The 15,143-nt window shown below is 36.8% G+C and overlaps 1 protein-coding gene across 2 annotated transcripts; it reads right to left on the bottom strand.

The window, feature by feature from the left end:
- Nucleotides 1-5,859: 5,859 nt before the first annotated feature.
- CMPK1 (cytidine/uridine monophosphate kinase 1) lies at nt 5,860-14,086 on the bottom strand. 2 transcript variants are annotated; one of them, XM_014075762.2, is made up of 6 exons: nt 13,788-14,085; nt 10,385-10,531; nt 9,005-9,157; nt 8,549-8,625; nt 8,365-8,461; nt 5,860-7,124 (listed from the first exon to the last, which is right to left on the bottom strand). In XM_014075762.2, the coding sequence occupies exons 1-6, from the start codon at nt 13,971-13,973 to the stop codon at nt 7,083-7,085; spliced, it is 702 nt and encodes a 233-aa protein (XP_013931237.1). In that variant the 5' UTR covers nt 13,974-14,085; the 3' UTR covers nt 5,860-7,082. The 2 variants fall into 2 exon arrangements, with proteins under 2 accessions (XP_013931237.1, XP_087575830.1); XM_087719704.1 differs by lacking the exon at nt 8,365-8,461 and having other exon boundaries at nt 13,788-14,086.
- Between the last annotated feature and the right edge of the window lie 1,057 nt (nt 14,087-15,143).

Raw genomic sequence — 15,143 nt, forward strand, 5'->3', positions numbered from 1 at the left:
TGGTTGTTAAAAAAAAATCACACAGACTACCAGACAGGAGAATGTGTGCTGCCAAGATCAAGTGCCGGGGAGAGCCATCAATCTCTGTCTCAGTGTGCGCCCAACCTAAGGTCTCCCTCAGATCGAGCACTGCCCATTTCCCAACAAGTTGTTCTGGAGCTGAGGGATAGGCCCCAGACCTCGCAGCCCCATACTCTTCTTGGGGCAAACTGCTGCCAAGTGCCCAAGATCCCCGCAGTAAAAGCACAACCCCCTGCGCGCCGTCTGTCCATCTCAGTTGGCGACAAGCGGGGTTTGGTGGCACCCAAGTCCATGGGCTCCTCCCATGGAGCTAGGGTCTCCCATGGGATCGGCATCCCTCTGGTCTCCTGGGATGAGTGGCGACACCCCCGCCTCTGCAACCGGGCATCTATCCAGAGGCACAGGTGGATCAGTGCGTTGAACGTCAGTGGTCTGTTCACCCGCACCAGCTCATCCTGCAGGTCGTCCGACAGCCCATTCTGAAAGGTGTCCATGAGGGCTGCCTCATTCCAGGCTGAATCTTGGCTAAGGAGCCAGAATTCACTGACATAGTCCTGCAAGGAACCCCGGCCCTGCTTCAGCATCTTGAGACATCTGGTGGCTGTTTCCTCCTTAATGGTGTCCTCATACATGAGTCTGAGGTGATCGCAAAACCCCATGAAATCGTCCAGCAAAGGGTAAATTGTAATGTAAATTGTTTAGGCAGGAAACAAACTATTCTGAACCACCACCACCCCCAAGCCTGTGAATAAACCAGAACACAGGCTTGGCTATTTGCCACTGTTCAATTACTGAGATAACGAATCCTTTGGTTGAGGACCCAGGCAACTCACGTTCAATAGAGTAGCTCTGCAGCAACCCAGATAGTTCAAACGAAGCAACGCAGACGGTCCAAACGAACAGAAATTGCTAGAATACACAGATAGATTTTCTTATCTACTAATTCGAATGGTTGTTTCCTGCAAATGTCCCCTCCCAACGCCTCACCTATAATCTCTCTTGGGAGGGGCCAATCAACAACCACCTGTGCTTAATCATCTTCTGTGAGTCTGCCTACAGAGCTGCTGCTTCCGTTTCTCAGCCCTTCTCAATCTAGCATCAGGGACAAATTGCCTTTGATCCTCACCGCTCCTCCTGGTGGCCAACCAGCCTCTCTGGTCCCTGCTCTGAGTCTGAACCCTGCCCAGGGTCCTCCACATCTTCCAGGGCAGACTCATATGGTTCCTCGCTATCCGAGTCCATCAGCAGCTCAACCGGATCCTGCTGGGCCATCCAGGCAGAAAGCCATTTTTTTATGTTGCCTTTGTTACATTTGTGTTGCATTTGTGCTGATAAATAAATACCAGTTAGACTTATATACCGCTTCATAGGGCTTTCAGCCCTCTCTAAGCGGTTTACAGAGTCAGCATATCGCCCCCAACAGTCTGGGTCCTCATTTCACCCACCTGGGAAGGATGGAAGGCTGAGTCAACCTTGAGCCGGTGAGATTAGAACCGCTGAACTGCAGATAACAGTCAGTTGAAGTGGCCTGCAGTACTGCACCCTAACCACTGCACCACCTCGGCTCTTAAAGGGAGACTAGTATAGATGAGAGCTAAATAGCTTGAAATAGATCTATACTAGTCTCCCTTTATTTATTTATTTATCAGCACAAATGCAACACACACAGACATACACACACACATATATGTTTGTGTGTATAGCTATGTGTTTGTGTGTTCAAGCATAACTCTGGAACTCCTCGAGCAATTTCAACCAAGCTTGGTACATAAATGACTTACTCTCTGGAAAAAAATATTGTGGGGGTAAGACACACCTAAAACCCCCCGGGTTGTGTGTTCTGTTAAGATATAGCCTGTTATGCTTTAAAATGACTTCTACTGTACTGCCTTAAAATGGCTTTTACTGTACAGTGCAGTGGAATGGACATGGTAATGGCTTCACAGTACTCCACAAGGGAGCTCCCTCTGGCAGTGGTGGGATTCAGCCAGTTCGCACCACTTCCGGACAACCGGTTGTTAACTTTCTCAGCAGTTTGGTGAACTGGTTGTCAGAAGAAATCATTAGGGCAGAAAACCGGTTGTTAAATTATTTGAATCCCACCACTGCCCTCTGGTAAAGGGGAAAATACAACATTAGAAATTACGTTTGGTCCAGCCATTTTCCACCTATAAATAAATACCTGGGCAACGTCAGGTTAGCATATGTATGTATGTATGCATGTATGTATAATTTGCATAATGTAGCTAGCATTATTTCTCCAATAGGAATGTGGATATCCTGTTTTACTGATATATGCCAAATGTATGCAATAAGGCAAAGTCCAACATCCCATTTCCATCAATGGAATGTTTTCCATCACCAACTAGAAAATGAGAAAAAGAATAATTCTGCCTCAGTCATTCATGCATCCTCAAAATCTGCTCTGAAAATGTTCCAAAGCAGTTATAAAGGGTGCCTAAGTGGATAGCAAGAATGATATTGCCAGGATAAAGAATTTCTATTTCTTAAATGAAAGAAAACTAATGGTCCCATCTTTTTGAAAACAGACCTGCCATTTTAGAATTTCCTACATTTTGGTTTTTAAAATCAGAAATACTTTTCTGAAAATATTTAAATTATTTTGAAATGGCTGCTGAAATAATTAAATCATTCCTTTTAATTTGTATTTGGTACTGTGAAACTTATTGAAGGGTTAGTTTTCTAATATGCCATCATTATTCTATCATAAAAACACTTATACCAAACAACGTGGATACAATCTGTATCTGAGTTTTCCTAAGTGTGCGATGTACTTTCCTTGGGAATGTACAGGCAGAATCTGGAAGGAAGTGTGAAGAATATTGTTTTCCAAGTTTCACTTTTATTGTTTTCATTGTTTATTTGTGTTTATTTTGGAGTTTGGATTTTTAGGGAAGGAGTGTACATTGAGATTACTTTAAAGGGAGGTATGGTGACAAAAATTTAGGAATCCCTGATCTACGTGGAATGATGTATTTAGATACCAATAGTGCAGCTGAAATGCAAACCACTAGGTATTCCCCAGATGAAATACCTGGAAATGAGGAATATTCCCACAAATATATAGTACATACAAATGACCTCTGTAGAACTCAGTTTGATATCAACATCACATTTTGAATACCCAATTTTAGCTCATGAAGATAAGAAACAGCAGTCATGAACTATGTGTCTTTCCACAATTGAACAATGGACCTGTAATTCATTATTGGTTGTAACAGTATGATTGGGACTACCCATGTTCCATCAACTTTATGATTGAACAGAGCTTTGTTGAGGCTCTATTTCAAAAGTATAAAAGGCTCTAAAAAGAAAAGCTGGTATCTTTAAATGGTTGAAATGATTGTCTTCACCCTTAAGTTGGGTATTAGATTTTGCAAAACGAATGTTTAGCAGGCTATATGCAACTTCTAGGTGATACTTTTTATGCTCCTAAATTAGATTTTCTTCATCCTGTCCTCAAGGCACGAAAAAACCCTATACCGAATTATAAGGTTAAGTTTAAGACAGATAAACCTGGAAGTCTGTCTGTATGGCCACTAAATGCTGACACTAATACATTACTACTATAACAAACTATAATATATAACCAAAGAAATGAAAATACTATAACAAATAATATTTTATAGCATAGACATGTGTTATCATTTTTTCTGTAAGGGAATTTATTATTTGCTAAACTGATACTGTCCCTTCAATTCAGGCTTACAATGTGATTTTAGCATAAAACCGATCAACAATACCAAAGGAAGCTGAAATTAAAAATTAAACCAGTAAGATGTAAAGCTGAAAATCAAACAAAATAGTCCTCTACAAGTGTGCAGAGGGAAAGACTCAGAGAGATACATTGCCAGTATCTAATTTATTCTGAAACACAGGAGACTCAATTTATTTTATTCTGCTTTGTTTTCTCCTCAAAAATGCTGTTTTTCATAAATTTGGTTAGGCACAAGCAGCAGTCCTGGGCAAACAGTGAAAGGAGAAGAATCTGACAGTGAACGGTGACATGAATGCACAGTCTCCTTCGGCTGCCCACCCCCCTCCGCTTCCCCCCAGCCATCTTTTATTAAACAAGAGAGAGAACAAGAGAGAGAAGTATTGAGGAAGACTTAAAAGATTCTGGGATGTGATGACAGCTTTTATTCAAGAGAAGAAAGAAGCAAGGTGATGGGATTTGGGTCCAGACTAAATTTTTAGGGCAGATAAATCTTCAGTATAAACCAAAAGGCCAGAAATAGAGAGCAGCTCATTTTAGAATAAAAAGCTTTGGACTTATTAGACTTTTATGGCATCTTTCTTCCCAGAGACATGAGAAGTGCACTTGGATTTCTTTCTTTATGGAATTTGGCTTGCAGCAGCTTGTGACACCATACCTGAGAGACAGTATCAGTTCTGCACACCAAGGACAAATTTCTGGTTCCGTACTTCCCACCTAGCCCCACCCTACCTTTAAACATGCACTCTTTAAATCACAGCAGAACATTGCTGAACTCCTAGCGTACCTCAGAGGCTGTGTTTCATGCTTATAATGTTATGTCAAACAACTTTTCTTCAGAGAAATAGGTGCTTATACAATTAATATTTAGCCTTTCCTTCAGACAGTTCCAGAGATCAAATCAGAAATACTGCAGAATAACTTGCATTGTAAAATACATCAACGGAGGTACTGAAAGTGCAGTTGGATCATGGCCACATGATCTGAGAATGATGATTCCAGAGGGTTTTCTGGAAGTATAGCAATTTCTATGTTTTTCACACTGCATTTATAGTTGCCTGATGCAAATTACATCTTCAAATGTTGTAATTCATTTCTGAAAATGCAGTCTGATATCCTTTGGATGACTGTTTAAAATGAAATGATTATAAATGCTATACAGTTCAGCTAAATGCTATACAGTTCAGTTGGTGATTTCAGCTCTCACCATTCATCATCTGGATGCAGCCAATCAAAAAGCCATCCAATCCCAGAAGTGTAACACACTTCTTGCTTATGAAATTCCTGTTTTAAATTATATTACTTTTATGGGATAGTGAGCATTAACATGTTATTTCCGTGGGATATGAGCACGAAGAACCTAAGGTTTTTCCTTTTATCAGCTTAGTCCTTTCAATACAAAGCAAGTACTCCTCCTTGTGGCCAACTGCAGCAAGGAAAGAGCACCTACATTTTAATCAGGTTTGCAATATTCATGCCTTTTTTTAAATGACAGCATGCTGTTATACAAACTAATATTTTTTTCCTACAAGGCTATCATACAGGAAAAGGTGTGGATTCTCTTTTCCTAGAGATATTTTAGTATATTTCCTTAAAATATTCATTGACTAATACCTAGAAATTGATTATGAGCCATCATTTTCAACTACTAGTGACCATATAGGTAGACTTTCTCCATGAAGATCTATCCCCTAATCTGTTCTTTCATGTGTCCTAATGATGCACTCATTGCCACATAACTGAGTCCATCAACCTTACCACTGCTTCTCTTTCCTTCCACTTTTCCCAGCATTAGAGCTTTTTCAAGACAGCTGGGTCTTTGCATAATATGTCTGAAGTAGGATAGATTTATGCCCCTAAAAATCAAAAACAGCAGCTGAAATTGTGCCTGAAAGATAATTGGTAGCCAATGCAGATCTGCACATTGAGAAGTGACAACTTTGGCTTGATTTGTTCAATCTATTGGCGTGTTTGAAAGGAACCTAAATATTAAAAGTTAAGGAAAAAAATATCCCTCCCCCAAAATATTCAATTGTGTCTTCTTTCACAGAAATTTTAAACTTTAAGGGTGCAATCTCATATCAAATGAAGAAAGATACAAATTGTATGTTTTGTACCCAATTATTTATTTAAAATTTGTTTCTCCTACCAGTACAGCATTAAACACATACGTTGAATTAAAAAATAAAAGGTATCATTTACATTGGTCAAATTATATCAAAAGTATAATTGAACAAAATCTTCAGTTATGCAAAATTATTAGGATAAAACAGTCACAAGAATATTACCTCCAGCCAATCTCAAACACTTTAACTTACAGAATAAATAAGCAATTTTGTTACAAAATTCCTCATTATTTCCCATGCAGCAAAATAGGTGGCAGAAGAATGTTGGTGTAGTAGCTGCCGTCAAACATCAGAATTCTACCTAGTCTTTGAGTATCACAAATACTCAATGCCCATATAACCAGTAAACACATGTACAAATAAATGGCACCTACATAATCTGCAAATTCAATCTTAAATGCATTTAAACACACTGGTTTGTAGTAGCCTATCTCAGAAAATGACATTTAAACTCCACTGAAATAATGAGACTTCAAATACCTATGTCTCCCTGTGATCTGTATGAACCATTTCTATTAAACCCAACCCAAGTATTGGGTCTGGGCTGTCTATTAGTCTCTTTGATCCTCATATTGCAGCATTCCAATAAGTTTGGCAAAAGAGCCACTCCCGAAACACACAGGAAGTTTCCATTCTATGGGTTGAATGACCACTTTTTGGGAGGTCTTTAGCTAATTCTTTTTCATTTCCTAGCAATCCTTTAAGCAAAAAGTATGACATCAAAAAGTATGCTATGTCTAAACTGAAACTTCCTTCTTGAAAACAGCAAATATGTCTTTATTTTTAAGCAGTACAAAATAAAACTTCCTCATACAACTTCCTATATTTGGTACAAAACTATCAAGAAACTAAAAGGGCCCTCTCATTCATATTTACAATTTCAGTTTGTGGGATTCTAAAAAACAACATGGCTTTTGGCAACAAGGAAAAAACATGCTTTCCAGAAATAATGTGTTTGCTATTTGATTATTGTTATTTTCCTAAATTTAAAATACTTTCCTAACTTCAAGTCAGTGTCAATGTCAATATTTTAATGAGCCACTTCCAAGTCATATTCAAATGCTGTTTGAAATATTTTTAAAAATTATTTTAAACACACATATTTTAAGAGGCATATTTCATTACTATTATAAAATGGACTATGGTAGCAGCTCTTAAAGCAAGATTCAAGCATTCTAGAAGGGTGTTCAAGGAAAAGGCTAGCCTTCTTTTTCAAAGATGTTTACCACTTTTCCAAAAACCTGAAAGAGATATTATGAAACAATATTTGTATATAATATCAATAAGAACACAGGATACATTGTGAAAAATGAGCTGCATATCAGAGTTACAGAGAAATTCTGCATTCAGTTCTTCAATTCTTCTAATCACTCTGCACATTACACTTTTCTATTATGCAGTAGTACACCGGCATAACAACCAGCATAAGATAGTTTAAAGCAATGGCGGGTTTAGTTTGGAAGCCCTGTCCCAACTTGTTCAAATAAAGAAAAATTGATTGCTGCTGTTGGATATTATATTGTATATTGGGTAAAGAAATGCATTTCATGAAGTGTTTATTAAAATAAAATAATGCATTCAACTTCAGAGCAGTTTGTATTTTAAAAATACTTTAATTCTTCTTTTTTTAAAGTTCTTAATGTGAAGAAGAGACACTTTATAGAAGCATGTTTTTTTATTTACTATGTTTCTGTAAGTCAATAACTGAAACTCTCTGGTCAGATTTAAAAATACACATAAATTGCAATGTTTCTAAACATGTAAAAAGAAGACAACACATACACAGATAAATTATATACACACACATACATCCCTAATGTGTTTAAAATAGCCAGTTGGATATAGTGTTAAAGGAACCAGACTAAAACCAGGAGACTATGAATTCTAATCCTGTCTTAGGCACAAAACCTGCTGCGTATCTTTGGACCAATCACTATCTCTCAGCCCTAGAAAGCAGGCAGTGGCAAAACTATTCTGAAAATGTTGCCAAGAAAACTTTCAGTTTGACTGAAAGTCAAAGAAAAAAGTGGACAATTTTTAAATATAGATGAAACAAAACGTACTGGTAAATTAGCCTTTTATTCATCAATATTTGCATCTGTCACAGGGAGATAGAATCTCCATCTTCACCCTTATCAATTGTCTTTTCTGTTAATTATTTGTTTACCATTTTGAATTTAGGCTATAAAAGCTATGATTTTTTTGAATCAGATAGTGTGATCTCTTTCCAACTGTTAGCTACAGAATAGTATATCAAAGCTCTTTGTTTAGATATTAGGAGCAATTTGTTCTTCTCCTGTATATCATCATTTATAGTGATCCCAGAATTTTCAATAATGATGGTGAATTCCACACATCTGAAGGCTAAATTTTACTTGGTATACAAGAGAAGCAGGTATTTGAAATATACAAAATCCCAGGAACAATTATATATAAAGCATTAAGCAATTTGATCCCAAACATTTTCTTTTTGCAACTTACTTCATCAACAGATTTGGAGGCATCCACTTTCCTAACTTTGCCCATTGCCTCATAAAGGTCTATTATGGGCTTAGTAGACTCAAGATATGTATGAATTCTAAGATAAAAATACATAAAATAAGAAATCATTTAATTGAAAAACATCGGAAAACCCAAACAATAAAATTCTGAATGCACGCTGTACCTTTTCTCCAAACTTTCCCTGTTATCATCACTTCTGCCACTGCTTTTTCCTCTTTCAAGACAACGATGAATACATATCTGTAAAAAAGTAAAAATAGAGATTAAAATTCTATTTTAAACATTTTACAGAACCTTAAATCTGACATATGTGAGATTAATTGCCCAATGGTTTATGCAGAGTACTTATCCTATCTACACATCAAATCTACACATCAACAATGAATACTGTCCATGTTCTTCTGTAATGCCAGTTCTACAGGGTCATTTGTCATCAATTTATTACTCTTTTATTTAAATTTGTGGAACACTCAGCTTGCCAAATAATTAAATAGACATCCTGGGGAAAAGTACCAAGACATTTAAATATTAACTAACTTAAATCCTGAAATGCAATATGTAAGAGAGAAACATAATAATCTTCATTTGTTCTGTATAAAAGAAAATGTATTAATGTTACCTCATTATCACAGTCAAAAAAGAGAACAAAAGATACATCTACTTTTTCATCCATTGTTTTATTCCAGCCCTGAAGATTATCTTCATTTCTGGGAAATCCATCAATTAGGAATTTATTCCTCTGAGAGTTAGCTGCCATAGTTTCATCCATAGCCTAGAGAACAATAGCTCAGATTAAAACATGACATGAGACAATAATATATACAATCAAGAAAACAGTTCTAATTGGAAACCTTATTTTATTTTTGACACAGCCAAATAAAATACAATGTTCTTGCAATCATAATGTTTTAATATCTGCACACACAAATGCGTGCGCGCGCACCAATACACCCACAGCGGAACTTTCATTAAAAAAACCCAACCCATCTTCATTAATTTCCACTATTTAATTATCAGTCAAAGAATCTGAAGGGTCTGTCAATAAATTATCATATCATGATGAAAATAACCCACTCGCCATTGTATCCAGTGCCACATGAACAGATTTCTTCATAGACAACAGATCATGTTTTCATTCAGTTTCATTAATCGATGCCTTGTGGAGCTCCTGACTGTTTTCAAGGGGGGTTGGAAAGTGAATGGGAAGAAGGAAGAGTCAATTTCATTGGTAGATAATGTGACATCAATAGATTGTCATATTTGGAGGATCCAATCTTTTGAATTTCATTATTCTTACAACAAATAGGCAGAAATAGAAAAAGTTTAGAATCAGTTTTCAAGTTTACAAGGGGCAATTTGGGTTCAGAACCAATGATCTGCAGCAGGTGGTTACAAGCATTAGCTTGTCAGGTTTTGTCAAAACTTTCTGAATATTGCTTTATTGTCTCTCCCGAATGTATTGATTATATATTTATTTAGTTAGAAGATAATCCTATCCCTCACAATACTACTGCCTCCTCTGTCGTTTTGCATTTTTTTTCATTTGAAGAAACTGGAAAGATTCAAAGGAGTTTACAAAACGTAGCACACTTCATGTCTATTTTAGGTCAAAGTATATCAGAGGAGATGCATATGTCACCGAAGTAGAATGCTTGAGCCCAGAATTTTGTCTTTATCATGAATCATCATGTAACACATATCTGTGATGAAATGTAATAGGTTGGATTCTCAGAAGGAAGGGGTTCATTCCAGAGGAATAAGAGGCAACTCAGTCCAGACATTTTGTGTGAAACCAAGTGGGTGAAAACAGACTCTCCCCAATAGTTCTCAGAATATATGCTTGCTATAGATAGTAGATACCTATAAGTGTGGAACAATAAAGAATTCTGCTTGGAAGAATCTGTCATATACATTATTTTACTACTAAAAGTCAAATTAAAGTACATAAATATCTTAATATTTTGTTTTAGATTTATATGGGAAATGAAATTAAACTTACCCTCTTTAACAAGCTGATTGTTATCTCAACAGGTACAATCTTGCCATCCTTAATATAATTTTCAATTAGTTCTCCATACTGAGAGCCTAGTCTTTTTCTCTCATCTCTAAGGAGGTCACCCGCAGAAAGATGGGTATAACCATATTTCTAAAGAAAGCATAATTAAGTTAAATCCATATAAAAAGTTGATTAGATAAATGTGTTCTATTTACATGATGTAAAGACCTGGCTGTTCTCTCATATATTTGGGCTAGGAAACTAGGTGAGCTCTGTTGTGATTGGTTTTATTACTGTTCTTTTCAGTTATAAGTTGGAAATGATTTCTTTGACTTCAAACATTTGTTGTTTGGATAATTGGTTTCATTTGATTTTCTTGCCACCAAAAATCATTGAATTTGCCACCCAAATTCATTGACATGAGATGGATTCATTTATATTAGAATATTAATTGAGAGCAAACTCCTTACTAACACTGATGATATTACCTAATTTGAGTACTGAAACATCTGCAAAAAAACAACCAAGTTCAGAGAGCACCAAGGGCTCTTCATTTCAACCTTGAACTGCAAATACTCTCCTTTATAGATTTCCTTTGAATATTTGGGAAATAATTTAAGCTTCTTAGAAGTTATACAATATAAGATTCACATAAAGGCAAATATAAAATGCAGGCATTGGCACTTCCATCACATTTCTTTGAAAACAGAAAATTCTTGAAATGCTTCATTAAAAACAAGAATTTTTTAAGTAAAAAAAATTGTGTATATATTAGAAGTTCTTAAAATGTATTGTATAAATTATACAATGTACCAAAAATACCAAAGTTAACGATACAAAGAACAGTATGGGAAAAAAGGGGAAAGCCTGTTTTTCTTGTGGTTAACCTAGTGGTTAAGGCACCAGGCTAAAAAACAGGAGACTGTGAATTTTAATAAGGCTTTAGTTATGAAAGTAAGTTGGGTGACTTGGGGCCAGTCACTCTCACTGAGTCACTCTCAGTCCAACTCTCCTTACAGGGTATTGTTGTGGGGAAAAGAGGAAGAGAAGGAGGAAAGTGTGCTGGATATGTCCACTGCCTTGAGTTATTTGTAAAAATAATAAAGGCAGGATATAATAAATAAATAAACAAACAAACAAACAAATACACAAACAAACGGAAATAAAGCTAAAATATAAAAAAGTTTAAATGTCAATCTTCAAAGGTTTAAAGCAGAATTACTAAGCTACTGGATGAAATAAAATTCTAGAAAACTAAAATACAAATTTACTAAAATGTTAATCAAAATACTAAAATATAACCTAATGTCAGACCAATGTCAGAGATTCACAGTATTGCTTCAGATAATAAATATAAAGTCAAATAAAAGGGAAGACCACATATTTTTTAAATCTTTCTATACTTTGTAGGAAGGCACCATGTTCTTCTTTCTCTTGTTACTATACCTGCCAAGAAATATTACAACTAAGAACTAAATGAGTTATGATATACTGTATAATTTAAATAGCCCGAAAGCCAGTTCAGAATAGCAATAGCACTTAGACTTATATCTCACTTCATAATGCTTTGCAGCCCTCTCTAAGCAGTTTACAGAGTCAGTATATTGCCCCCAACAATCTGGGTCCTGATTTTACAACGGTTTCTCAATTCCACACATTTTAAAAGGACAGCGTTGATATGTTACACAAAGCCTACTGCAGCCCTCAAATTGATGGAATATTATGGGTCCAGGCACGTCAAAGCTATGAAGCTAATCTTATATTTTTGCATCATATTGTGTTTATTATTTAACAAGAATTTGTAGAAAATTCACAATTGGCAGTATTTACATCACAAAGCCAAAAGCTACTACATTTCTTTACAGTATATGTTGTGCTTCCTCTAACTGAAGGCAGCATGCATAGAAGTTTCTCCTCCATTTTTTTCTACAACAATCTTCTGAGATGGGTGGGAGAGAGGGCAACAGGCTCAGTCACCCAGTTAAGTTTACATAACTTTAAAGCAATCTGTGAATGAATCCAGCCTCACTTAACCTCTCTTGCACAGCTCATCAAAAACCTTTTCCCCCATGCTTCTTTTCAATTAAGTAAATACAGTACAGCTTTCCTAAGCTTCATACCGCTAATAATGCCAGAAATATTTATTTTCCCTTTATTCAAATGTATTCAACTATTTATTTATAGCACAGCATTTACTAACTATCTCAATCCCAAAAGATTTTACCCTTGTACAAATTAAAGGTCATTTTCATGTGCCATTAGAAAATATTCAGATTTGCTTATGTATTTGTCTAGTACAGGGGTAGTCAACCTTTTTATACCTATCACCCACTCTTGTATTTCTGTTAGTCGTAAAATTTTCTAACTGCCCACCAGTTCCACAGTAATGGTGATTTATAAAGTAGGGAAATCAATTAAATTTGAAAAAGGAAAGTGCTTCAGTATGGGACAAAACCCGGTACTGCCCACCATGAAAGCTGGAACACCCACTAATGGGCGGTAGGGACCAGGTTGACTACCACTGGTTTAGTATCTTCTGGTTTCAAACTTTAATCTACATAAAACTATCAAACCAAATTTCCCTAAAAGTTTTTATCACAATTATTGTTTGGGGAAAAGCTAATCATTAATATTTCTCATGTTCAATGTACATTGCTGATACACAAAAATCCATACTTTGGCAAATTATTTTAGGAGGACTGATAGAAGCCACTGCAAATAACAATATTTAGCTTGTCATTTATTTTTCTGCCAACATGGCAATACCGCCTAACCAGTAAGGAGGAACGAAAAAAATATCCAGGATCATAGCCAAGGCAAATCCCATGCAGAATAAGGATCGGAGTTTGATTTTTTTCCAGGCATTTGTGTTTCCTCAGTACCTATTTGAATTTTACTATACAAGCCTCAACCCAGGTGTGTATAAAAAGGGGAAATCATTTACAAAAGGAGAAGAGAGAAATGCCTTATAAATAAAAATCGAAACGACAAAAATGAAGAGAATTTGTAAAAAGAAAAAAAACTGCCTCAAGAGCAATAAAGTGCCGCAATTACTTCACATTTCCCCAAAAATTGAATTTTCTGTGTATTTAATTATGCTTTTTTTCTTTTTGTAGTCACCAAGCCCTGATAAAAACAGTTCTGGAGCACCCATTTTCCATAGCGTAGCTGAACCGGTCAGATCCGGCATCAGATTCATTTGGAATACAGTATTGTTAAGAATCTTCCGGACCGCAAACCACGAAAGAACTTCAGGCCCCATCATTCTTTGCGCTCCGAGTAGGCAAAGTTGCCGGCACTCTTCGAAAGCACCGTCTGCTAGAAATTGTAGTTCTTTCCCGATAGAAAGGAACAGAAACGCGGGAGGGGGGAAAAAAACACGAAGCGCTATCACCGTCCCTTTTACCTCCACAATGCGGGCACATTGGGTTCCCTTTCCGGCTCCAGGCCCGCCGAGAACGAAGACAACGACCGGCTTCATGAGGAGCAGCAAGCGAGGCCAAGGGGAGGAAGCAACGGCGAAAGCGTTGAGGCGAAGGAGCGAAGCAGTTACGCGACCGGCAGTTGCCCCAGAGAGACAACGACAAAACATACGCCGCCAAAAAAAGAGGAAACGGGGGAAAGAATCCGGCCACGACTACAGTCAAGCCGCCGAGTCCTCCGGCTGAGCTGGCTTATAATGGGTCACCAGGAAGCGAAAGCGCTTCCGGGTTCTCACTCTTCCCGTCGCTGTCGCTGGTGCGGGAGGAAGAGGGGGGGCGGAGAAAGGCCTGGTGTGGGCGGGCCTGTACTAGTGGTTGTGAAGGCAATTACAATAAGGTTCCCTTACTGTGAAGGCAGGCAGATGGGCGGGTGTCAAGGAACCAGTAAGGTCGCTTTGGAAGAGCAGCTTCGATTCTCTTGATAAAATCTAAAGGGTGGGTGTTGGCTAATGCCGATTTCATTGAGAAACAACCCTTGTGTTGTAATACGTCTTGTATTACATACATACACACACACACACACACACACACACAATAAATAGTGTTTGTTAAAAACCTAGGTGGTGGATTTTTGCATGCTGCAATTTGGTCTTCCAAATGTTTACTTCTGGTTATTTCTTGGCAAAACAGCCCAATCCTATCTTACTGCATGGAGATTAAAAAGAAAGTCCCTCTAACTTTAATTCTATGGTCCAATTCAATTTGGCCTCTTTTAAGGGCATAAGAACACATTGAAATAGCAAACGGATCATTTAGCAGATATTTGGTAAGATTCTTGGAAATTGCCATTTTTCAATTGGGTTCTCTATTCAAAATGTTGAAATAAATTTAAAACTTCTATGATTGAGAAGTGGGTTGATTTTAGAGAAGTCACTAAGTTGTGAGATGTAGATAAATGTAGCTCATAAATCTTTTAAAATTCAGCACTAGAATATTTCCAAAGTATTTTTATTTTAAAGTTCAAACAATAAGCCAAGTAAAGAAAATTGTAGTTGCCAAAACTTCAATCAGTTAAGTAGCCACAAGGCTCTTCCATAGCCAAAAATTCATAGTTTTTAATTAAGAAATTCTTTGTTCAATATGGCCAGAAAATACTTTTTCTCTAAGTCAACACAATGACTATTTTTATTTACATAAATTCTTGTGGGACACAATTGCCCATTATGTGCAGCAATATAATTATTGTAGGGGAAATAATTTCCTTGCTGCCTTGTTTATGAAAACCTATCAAGGACACAACAAGCTATAAAAATTAGAGAAGTCTTCCTCAACTTGATGTT

Source organism: Thamnophis sirtalis, unplaced genomic scaffold (genome assembly GCF_051295495.1).
Source record: "Thamnophis sirtalis isolate CommonGarterSnake01/CBP01778 unplaced genomic scaffold, rThaSir2_p1.2 scaffold_7, whole genome shotgun sequence".
NCBI classification, from domain to species: Eukaryota; Metazoa; Chordata; class Lepidosauria; order Squamata; family Natricidae; genus Thamnophis; species Thamnophis sirtalis.

Coding starts and splice junctions, on each gene's coding strand:
- CMPK1 (XM_014075762.2), bottom strand. CDS start 13,973: ATGTTTTGTCGTTGTCTCTCTGGGGCAACTGCCGGTCGCGTAACTGCT. Junction 8,626..9,004: donor TTTTTGACTGTGATAATGAG/GTAACATTAATA, acceptor ACTTTTTTACAG/ATATGTATTCATCGTTGTCT. Junction 7,125..8,364: donor CCTCCAAATCTGTTGATGAA/GTAAGTTGCAAA, acceptor TATCTCTTTCAG/GTTTTTGGAAAAGTGGTAAA.